A 10,984-nucleotide genomic window follows, 5' to 3' on the forward strand; every position below is an offset into this window, starting at 1 on the left:
CTAATCGCGTTCTCTGAACAAGGTTTTTTTCGATTACAACAGTTGAGTGGACTGAGCTTTTTCCATCAGCTGCTTGATATTCATGTATGCATGAGTCAGTAGCTGTATCTTATCAGCAGAGGTGAGAGACAAACCCATTACCAGTGACCAGACACCGGCAGCCTTGAGTCCTCCTTTAAGCTCAGCTCTCCGTGCTGAGATTGCGTGTTTCGGATCCATTTTCATCTCGGTGAAATATCTGTGAATCTGGTAACCAGCAAGTAATCGGTCACGACGGGCAACTAGTTTTCTGCTTCTGTTCAGGATATGAATCGGTGCCGTCTAGATAAACATAACTTGGGAGACAAATATTTGCTGAGCCAAATGACTTTGTGAATGAGCCTCCCACTGAAAGTTTTTTTCAAATGTAAAATGAGGCATTGGTGTTTAATTTGACATGTTGACAGGGCAGCCGAATCCCACAGAAAGTAGTGCTGGCACCGGCTCAGGCAAGAGTATCCTGGGAAACAAGTTGTTCTTGCTTTTGCTTCTCATTTGGAAGTACATGTTCAAAAAGGGGGCAGTGGATGCGGGAGAAAAATAAATTCTCTATATTACAGCTTGCCACATCGCAATCTCTTCATCCTCCGAGGAAGCAACTGTTGTTTAGTTTGTACTAATGAGAAGGAATTAGACCAAAAGAACTGCAAAGTAATACAGTAATATCTTCTGCATCTGTGCTCGGCAGAGCAGCATCAGCTGAAATGGAACAACCTTTGCATTGGCTTTTTTTGTAATTTGCTCTCTCTGCTGCATAAACTTACTACGAAATCACAGTATCTTTGTTTTGCCCGCCTACATGCAGCATATAGAGTGCAAAGAACCTATTTGAAGAGCAATACTGAAAATGCTCTAATTCAGGACATCAGTACAAAGGGGGAGACAGTTCAGGGCAACTTCTAGGACAGTGGGTGCGGCAAGAAGGTGAACGATTATACTTGTTGGGGACACACAGTACCTCTTGGAATGCAGTGAACCAAATGTGAGTATTTTTTGTGTTATTTATTTTTTTTTATCCATTTATTGGTAGAATACCAAACTTCTTTGGGGTTTGGACTGGTGGGCACTGGGACAATCATTTAACATATATTTAAGTAGTTTAACAACAGTTAAACATTTTAGTCTATTAAACAATAGTGAAAGTAAAATGTAAATAAGTTTGTTTAGTCATTTCTTTTTTAGGTTGTGACATGTCATAAAATAGTAATAAAAAAAAAAATAGCATCACCACAGTTTAAGCCGACGTCTTGTCAAATGTCTTGTTATGTCCAAGCATTTAAGCGTTTCAGTGTCTCCAAACCTCACGTCTCCCCTGAAGTCCTCTCCTCTGTGATCAATTTTAGGACACTGTCAACTGTATTGGTGGTATCATTCTGAGCGGAGAATACCACATCTGTGTGTCACACTGCTACCTGCCAGGCCAAGACAACAGGAAGGAAGCGCCTTGGGCTGTGGAAGAATGCTACTATTCACAGGAAGCAGACACCGGCAATGTCAGGACGAGCTCCCATCCATCACCAATTTATTTCAGTCTTGAGTGATTTAGGTTTCCGTTTGTGTCTCCCGTGGATTTGGCACACACCTGTCATTTGCATAATTAAGCTCCGGAGCAGTTGTAAAAGACAGCCTTTTGGTGTATTAAATTCACACCTTATCAATCAGGGGAGCGTCAAGATGTATGAGGACCTCCTGACTCTTGGCTTCCTGGCTTCATTTGAAATGCTAAGTGCAGCTTTTTCTCCAGGCCCGGAGCTGGCTGCGCTGGGGGCCCAGCCCGGTGGCTTCCATGCACGTCCAGCTGATGTGGTCAAACCCCAAATGCTCAGCCCCCTCCCTTGGGGGGTTCAATCATCAATCAGTCTCCGACAAACTTCTGTCAGCCAACTCCTTGACAGAAAAGACGGATGGTGGCGGCGTCTACAGGATGCTGTACCCTTTAATGAATTCTCTTGTTAGCATGCAACGATGGCAGCCAGATATAACCTGTTTTATCTTCTCCACCAGATAGAGGCCTCTCCCTTTTTTTTTTTTGTTGAGGGTCAACAGTTAATCATTTCTCAGGCACTGGTTACTTAGAGCCACAATGATGTGATGTGTCAAAATTGGACAACATACATTCCCGGGATTGAGCGAAACAAAGACGCCAATGTCCTCCCACAAGGGCCCTCTCTCTGCCTAAACGACTCTGTGGCACCACTGCAACCAGTAGCCAGCGCTAAACAAGACCAGCGGATGAATGGACGCTATTTTCACAGCACGCACTTATTCGCGAAATGAAGCCCGGCGCAGGCTGCAGGGACACTTCAACTGGCCTTTTTCAACATCCATTACACTGAGACCACTGAACACAGCGGGCGGAGAAGAAGAGTGACATTTACTGCCACAGATTGCCTCACAAAGAGTTAAAGGGAGACAGGAGGGGGCGGCGGGGGGGGGGGAGCAGGCCTGAAAGACAAGGGGTCCCTCTTTGCTGAGGGTGATGAATGAGTGGATCACAACACGTTTCAGAGGAGGCCTTTGCATCCACAGAGGGGGCTGCTCAAATGACATGACTGACAGCTCAACTTGCTTAACTCCACCTGCACCCGCCCTCCGGCTGAATATTTTACCCAGCAGCCATGTTATAATCATAGCACGCCGCGGATACTAAAATAGGCCAGTTAAGGACTGTCTTAATTCATCTGCGTGCTTAAACAGAAGGGACTGTCGGATCACTTGACGGCGCCTGAAACCCTCTGCCCCCCCCACGCCTTTGCCGATGTCAAAATGTAGGAGGTCAAGTCTGACGATGTGAACGCTCGTCCGCTTGAGCGTGTAGGAGGACAAAAAAATATGTTTGAACAATTACATGAAGATGTTTTTTTTTCTGTTTTTGGTGGCTAGTCAAGAATTTCAGAATCCTGGCAACTGTCTGCGATTTCTTCAAACAAAGTGCCCGTGGGATCGTCCACCAGCGTCTAAAGCGCACTTTCCAAGGATAGAATCAGGGGGCTTCGCAACAACCTTCCAAAACTGGCAATTTTTCATTGGCCAAGTGTAAGGAAGTGTGAAAGTAGGATTTTGAAGTAGGTGTCTGTGCACTTTAAGTGTACAGACAAGTGCATCACCAAGAATGCTTCTCGGGACAGACTGTTGGAAAGTTGCACTGTTATTTGTAAACCCCCCCCCCCTCCCATCTCTCTCTCTCTCTATGACAGCAGGCTTTTCACTCTGTGTTCCAGCTTGGCCACTCAGATCATATCACACTTTTGCCTTTGGAAGTGTTCAGACCACACTTTGTACAAACTACTTTGTTTGTAGCATATTTAACCTTTTATACACTGAAGGTGCGGCATCACGTTTATAGAGATGTACTTTTACACAAGAGGACAAGCCATTCTGAGGTGCAAATGCCAGGATTTTTAACGGTCACAGCCACTTGGACTTATTGCTCTGCTGTTCAGCTGATAGAAATACTTTGAATAGCTTTTAGATTGTGCTGGGGGAAACTACTGAATGGACAATTTAATGTCAGTGGAGCTGCTGGAAGAAGTGCTGATGGTGCACCGTGATTCTCATTTTATTTAGATTAACTACCCCTTAATACAAAGGCTTCTCATGCCTCAGTGGAGATAAAGCTCATAAAGGTGCAGTGTCAAGCCTGGAATTTGATCCACATACACATTAAGGAGCCGTCTTTCTCGGGCTTTACACAACCTGAGACTAGGTTCTGCCACTGTCCTGCTGCCTGTACCTGGGGTAGTTGTTTTTAGGTGACACGTGAACAGATTAATTGATGGAAAGATGCAACAGTCTCCTGAGAGCTCTGCACCACAGCATAATAAAAAAAAAGGTATCTAAAATTATTAAGACAAGCCAGAGCTATTGGTTGTTGTGCTGCATCACTGCCACCCCCCCCCGTGGAAATAAATTGAAGGCTTTCTTTCCACCAAAGGGCACAACTGAAACTCACATCTACGCATATTAAAAAAACAAGAACAATAAAAAAGGAGCTCCGTGGGGTTGCATCAGCGATAGCGTGCTAACATTAGAGACATAACACAACTTGAGGCGAGCTGTGTTGCTCTAAATTACATGGCCTAATATATTTCATTAACACACCTCCCTCAGTGGGGTCCCTAATGGATGACAGCGTGGCATAAAAGCTTGTCTGCCAGGGACACTAATTTGTTCTTAGACGCATTCCATTCAATTATTACTGGCTGCTGCTCCTCATAAGCTGCTTAGATTGAGGTTGCCCACTTTGCCAAAAAAAAAAAAAAAAGGGAAAAAAAAGCGGCTTGGCTGACAAAGCAGGTTAACACTTATGTTCTGTGACCCCCACTTTTAATCCAGAGTGATTTATATCTCTCAAGTCAGATGTCCACTGAAAATAATCCTCTGAGTTTATAGGAGTGACAGTAAGCACATTATTTTTAATTTTAGTGGCACAATCACCACAACAACAGAAGAACGAGTCACGGCGAGGCTGTGTTTGCCCTTCCTGTTGGGCTCCTTCATAAATATCCTGAGGACTCAATGCCACAGTACAGCGGCTATTTGTTTTCCCTCTCTGTCAGGGTCATTTGGCCGGGGTGGAGAGATACTGAAAGACTGGCTGGACTTCCTCTAGACCCCGTGTATTCTGCTAGTGACTGTCTTGGCTCGCTGCCAGTGAGAAAGAGAGGAGTATTTCAGCCGAGGAGCTAAACTCAAGTTATTATTTAATCCCAGTGTCAACAGATTTGTGGCTATAAACTGAGAGCCTCATAATCAATTAACACGAATTCCAATTATTACCCCGAGTATGTTCGGCCGCAATATTTCATCCATCTTTACTGCTGTCAGATTAGCTGCTTTAATCCCATTTGCCAACACAACTATTACTATTCAGCAAGGCAGCGCCTTGTCATTTACCTGCTTTGCATAATCAAATCACAAATACTCCCCAGTTCATTGTGTTTTTTTTTTTTTGTTTTTTCAGGACACCTTTTGTTTCTGTGAAATCCAGGATTGACCTGAGTGGTTTTTAAAAGTTAATTCAACAAGAAACAACCCCGGTAATGTTAATGAATCACTTAAATCACCGCTAAAAACGTGTCCTAACAGAAAAGGTACTCACGTTCACACGCGTCTCCTTTCTGATGAAATCCAGCTTTGCATATACATTTCCCAATGGGCACTAGCCATTCCCCTTCAGCGCTGCAGTGCATCTTGGGAGAGTTGTCGGCCTCCTCTTCGGCGTCGTTCACGCACATGCCCTCGACCTCCACCAGCGAGGAGAACTCTGATCCCGTCACGGTGTCCGGGAATGTGGCCAGGTTCTCGATGATAGACCAGCACTTCTTGTAATACACTTTGACAGAGACCAGGGCGATACACGCCCCGACATCCTGGAAGGCCAGGTAGAAGCCCCGTCTGGACAAGGGGCCAATTATGCGCACTTCGGTATTCAGCTTCATCTTCCTCTCGCCCAGGTCACCCTGGGTGAAGCTTTCATCTGCCGCGATCGTGTCAATTTTCACGTACTGGTTCTCCCGTAAGCTCCTGCCCACCTCTGAATCTGTTTCCTGGTAATATAGATTGAACGTCTCTTTGCAAGTGCCCACCACACCGGGTAGGCTGTTACAATCCCTCAAGGTGAACTTCAGTTCCACAAAAATTCTCTGGGCATTGCCCTTCTCTATCCAGTTAGTCCGAAGCCAGTTATTCTGATTGGGCTCCATAACTTGGCAAACCTGGTATGTGCGAATGGGTGTGTAGTTCTCATCCAAGCCGCTGATCTCTTCCCACTGACAGAAGAAGAAATGCATTTGTGAATGAACGCAGCCCTTAAGGAACATTGAATTTACACACGAAGGTCATCAAGCTGAAACAGACATCCGATGATTGGGACTCTAACTGGATAAATATGGCAGACATATATATGAAATATAGACTGTGGCTCTTTACATAAAACTGCAGGGAATGAAAGGAGATTAGCAGGTTGCAATTTATCCCACATAACACACATCGTTAAAGAGTGATTTGCGCTTCAGTTTATCTGCCAGTATTTATTTAAGTTTATTTAGAAGTTTCTCAGAGCTGCAACTAAGTGGTCTGCTGGAGGCCTCTGTGCTCCGAATGTTTAAAGCAAGAAGAGTTCAATCGCAGAAACAACCCTTCTCGCATTCTTTATCTTTCATTCTGGATGGACTTCGGCGAGGTGGGAAACACAGGCTTCTTATTCTCCTGTACGTTTTCTTGCCTTAAATATTATTATTCCTATCACAGACGTGACACCAGACAATCAAGAGAGAGAAATCCAGATATGGAGCAGCATCCGAGTGTGCCGGCGATGCAGAGGTTGTGCAGACTTACCCCATTGGGAGGATAGGAGATCCACTCCAGTTCTGTCTGCTGTGCCTTGGAGTCCAGCAGAATCACTAGTGACAGGAAAACCGAAAAAGCAGGTGGTTAAATCTCACTGGGGCGCCGGGGCTGGCTAATACTGATAGGCCACACATCAATATCTATAGCGCATATACCCGTGACCTAATTTCTAGCAGCAGCAGCTTAAAGCAAAAAACATTCAATAAGAATATTTTCACTGCAGCAGACAGGTCCTCGTGTCTGAGTGGGGGGGGGGGGGGGGACTTTCTGCGAGACAAATGAAGACACTGACAGTGAGAAATAAAGACTCAAGCACGTGGAGGAATGTGACGGGAATCATTACGCATATGATTTTTAAAATACAAAAAAACATTTGTTCAATTAAATGTAGGTTTTACTTCACGCAGCAGAGGATTAAAACTGATTTTTTTTTTTTGAAGTGGAAGTTGCTGCGTTAAGGTCAAAGCATCGGGTGCTGCTGCTGCTGCTGCTGCTTCAATCCCGACGCACATAGAATCCATGCGCGTAAACTCGGGGAATCTTTTCACTTTAAACGGCCCGAAAGCTACAGTGAGGCCGTTTAAACAAGCGGCTTGTTCGCAGTTACAGTGTGTGTGTGTGTGTGTGAGACAGGGGGAGGGAGGGGGGTGTTAAACCAGCCTGTTTTATGTTGTGGAAGCGTGAGTGCGTGCGGGCGCGCAAGGCGACACCGCGGCAGCTTTCGTGACATTAAGTTGTTTTAATTATATTTAATAACAGCAGCAGCAGCCAGCTCCATCATGGAAGAGGAGGAGGAGGAGGAAGAGGAGGGTGGTGCTGGGGGGGGGCAGCAACCAAGACGCGCCGCCGTAAAAAAAAAAAAAAAAAATATGCTGTGGATATGTTTCACAGGAGACAGTCTGATATGGAGGTCTGCGAAATCCCGCATTTAAGCACCGAGGATTTCCAGTTTCTGGCAGCTAGTCCATCCAAGACAGCTCGTAGTTTTGGTGATGAGTAAAAAAAAAAAAATCAACGCCTGTCCTGTGATTCTCATGTTTCTAACATGTTGTCACTGAGGGAATCAGAATCCGGTGAATTAAAAGTGCCAGTCCTCAGCTTCCCCTCTCATTCTGCTGATTTCTAGCTAGTTTGGAGCGCGTCTGCTGCAGATGACGGCTCCGCATCAAATCTCTTTCTATTTATTCCCCCCCCACACACACACACACACAACAACCGAGACTGGACAGCACACTGTTCTCCGAGGCCACTTTGGAGGAAACGGGCACGTCCGACAACTGCGTCCAGATCAGACCACAGGCTCGCTCACTTCCAGCGACGCGAGCCGAGCTGGGACGATCGATCCGCCGATATTACCTAGTTTGTCATGAGAGACTGTTCGTCTCTAACATCTCTAGTTAGGCCGAGGGAGCAGAATAAGAACAAGAGCCCCCCCACCCCGCCTCCCCAGGTCTAATCCGCGTTCTAAGGCGTCTAAATTCCGTGCGTAAAAAAGCCCTCCGAGAGGTCGATCGCGAGCAGCCCCGGGATCAGACGGCGCTGTCATCCCCGCGCTCCGGCCTCATCCGGCCGCACTTCGGGGGTGGGGGGGTGGATAAAACATCCGTGTGTCGAGTGAAGAAAAGAAAAGAAAAAAACACGCGTGAAATGTTAGTGAGGGAATAGAAAAAGTGCGAGGCAGCCTGCGTGGACAGGTCTCCGTGGATTCTGGAGGATGTCTCTCAAACGGGATGGAAGAGTCCAAACTTTAAGAACTTACCTTCCTTGGCGTTCTGTGCCTCCCCGCTGTCCACGTAACAGCATATGTGAAGGCAAAATGTAATCCAGAGACGGAGACCGGGGGACCTGGAGAGCATGGTTGCCGCCGTGGATGTCAGTATAGCCCGTAACTCGCTTTGCCACAGTCTCGCGTGCTTCCCATTGACGATTCTGAGCCGGCTCTATGAACAACAATCTGCTGGTGCCCACTCAAATAGCTTCTGCTGCCGCTGGGAGGAGACTGTGGCCCCGGCGGTGTCAGTCAACGAGACGGGCGAGGGCTTGTCCAATCGTGACCGGGAGAAGGAAACGTCATGAAAGAGGAGAGCCAATAGGAGAGCGGAGGGGGATGGCTTTGTGTGGGTCTGAGGAGAGGAGGGAGGAGGGAGGGGGGGATGCACGGTGGAGGAAGTGTTGTGAGAACCTGGTTCACCTATTTTTGGTTTTCTTCGGGAAAAGGGCAAGGGATGCTCCAGTCCACACACGCACGCACACACACACACACACACACACACACACACACACACACACACACACACACACACACACACACACACACACACTAAAGCCTTCCCTGAAACAGCTCCTCTGGAAAACGATGAGCTCCACAGTGTTTGGAGTTTAAAAGTTGGTTTAATCTGCCTGTGAAACGTTGTTCAGTGCTCAGTTTAGATCAGAGACCCACTTTCATCACAAGAACTATTTCATCTGGAACAGGGACCTTTGTTATTGCTACCAGTTCTAGTTTTATCTTTTACTTATTTTATATATATAGATATGTGTGTGTGTGTGTGTGTGTGTGTGTGTGTGTATATATATATATATATATAAAATAATGTATAAAATATATGTATATGTGTATACACACACACACACACACACACATATATATATATATATATATATATATATATATATATATATATATATATATATATATATATCTACACTGTTGCCCATAAAGTTGGAATCAAATGTTTTCTACCTCTTCTCATGAAATGATTGTGACACTGTGATTTATTCTTGATAAATAAACTTTATATCTTCTCTACTTTATTGATCAAACTCTTCCAAACATATCACAGTGAAACTTAAACCACAATGAACCTTTGCAGACTGTGGATTCAGGCTTTAACAAGATCGGGGGTATTGAACAATTATTATGGGCAACAGTGTATATATGTATATATATAAATGTATATATAAATGTATACACACACACACACATATATATACATATATATATACACACACACACACACACACACACACACACACACACACACACATATATATATATATATATATATATATATATATATACAGTACTGAGCAAAAGTCATAGGCAGGTGTGAGGAAATTCTGTTAAGTAAGAATGCTTTAAAAATCTTCATTGTTTTTTTTTTTCCATCAATTTACAAAATGAAAAGTGAGCAAACAATTAAATCAACATTTAGTGTGACCTCCCTTTGCCTTCAAAATAGCATCAATCCTTCCAGGTACACTTTTTTTTTTTTGTATTTGGATTTTGTAGGATCATATTCAGGTGCATGATTAAACTGAAACAGAAACAGCTGTAGGAGGATTAAAACTGGGGGAGGAACAGCCAAACTCTGCTACCAAGGTGAGGCTGGTGAAGACAGTTTGATGTCACAGGTCATCATGTTCAGACTGAGCACAGCAACAAGACACCAGGTGGTTCTACTGCATCAGCAAGGTCTCCCCCAGGCAGAGATTTCAGAGCACACTGGGGTTTCAGGATGTTCAAGCTCTTCTGAAGAAGCACAAAGAAACGGGAAACGTTGAGGACCGTAGACACAGCGGACAGCAGTGAAGCTGCTGGAGGTTCAGTGCAAGTTTGGGGCTGCATTTCTCCAAATGGAGTTGGGGATTTGGTCAGAGTTAATGGTGTCCTTAATGCTGAGAAATACTAATCCATCATCAGTACCATCAGGGAGGCGTCTGATTGGCCCCACTGTCACAGATGCAAACTTTGTTGTTGTCTGTAAGTCTGATTTTATTTTAAACACACTATGTATGTGTCATAACTATATAGTAATTAATATTTTTGTAAAACTGTATCAAATTGTCAGTTAGGACAATAAAAGATGAGATGAAATCTGAGTGGTCATGTGTCGATCAACAGCAGAGGAAAGAAGACAAAGCTTTTTATTCATTTTACCAATGTTTTCACTCATTTTTTGCCTTTTTGGGGAAATATTGGATCATTTGACGTGTTTAGGCCTCAGACTGTTATTTAACCATTTGAGAAGTTTAGAGTAGAAATGTCTCTTTGCAGTGGTGGAATGTAACTAAGTACATTTACTCACTTAAGTGTTGTGCTACCATAAGAACTTCAGGTACTTTTACCTCACTGGAGTATTTCCATTTTATGCAATTCAAACCTCTACTCCACAACCTTTACATCTCACAGGCAGGTAATGTACTTTTTTTTTATTCCACTACATCTGTTTGACAGCTTTAGTTACTTTTCAGATTCCAAATGTTCGCTCCCATCCCGTCCAATGAAAACCCACGTATCTCCAAATCTGGTGATCTTCTCAAATGGCTCGAGAGAATTCTCCGGCTTCGTTGTTTTTGTTGTTATTGGCGAAATTAAGAGTGACAAAATATTAGTTTGGTGATGGTTAAGGTGAGGATAAGGGTCGTTTTACATTTTAGTTACAGTATGATTTGTGTCTATGGGAAGTCCCCACAACGATAGCTGAACATACTGTGTGTGTGTGTGTGTGTGTGAGGCAACAGAGACCCAAAACACTCAGCTCTGTGAAGCCACAATAATCAGCCCCCGGATGGCACCTCCTCCACTGGGTGG

General features: G+C 44.5%; 1 protein-coding gene across 2 annotated transcripts in view; it reads right to left on the reverse strand.

Annotated features, from left to right (window-relative positions):
- The window catches only part of epha7 (eph receptor A7), a 78,029-nt gene extending 69,771 nt beyond the window's left edge, over positions 1-8,258 (reverse strand). The window contains exons 1-3 of one of the 2 annotated variants that reach the window (XM_070849476.1): positions 8,150-8,258; positions 6,379-6,443; positions 5,141-5,810 (exon numbers count right to left, since the gene is read on the reverse strand). In XM_070849476.1, the coding sequence (XP_070705577.1) occupies positions 5,141-5,810; positions 6,379-6,443; positions 8,150-8,246 (832 nt within the window). In that variant the 5' untranslated portion in view covers positions 8,247-8,258. The remainder of the gene's footprint in view (positions 1-5,140; positions 5,811-6,378; positions 6,444-8,149) is intronic. The other variant, XM_070849477.1, reaches the window with a different exon arrangement.
- Positions 8,259-10,984: the final 2,726 nt, after the last annotated feature.

Source organism: Pempheris klunzingeri, chromosome 18 (genome assembly GCF_042242105.1).
Source record: "Pempheris klunzingeri isolate RE-2024b chromosome 18, fPemKlu1.hap1, whole genome shotgun sequence".
Taxonomy (NCBI): Eukaryota; Metazoa; Chordata; class Actinopteri; order Acropomatiformes; family Pempheridae; genus Pempheris; species Pempheris klunzingeri.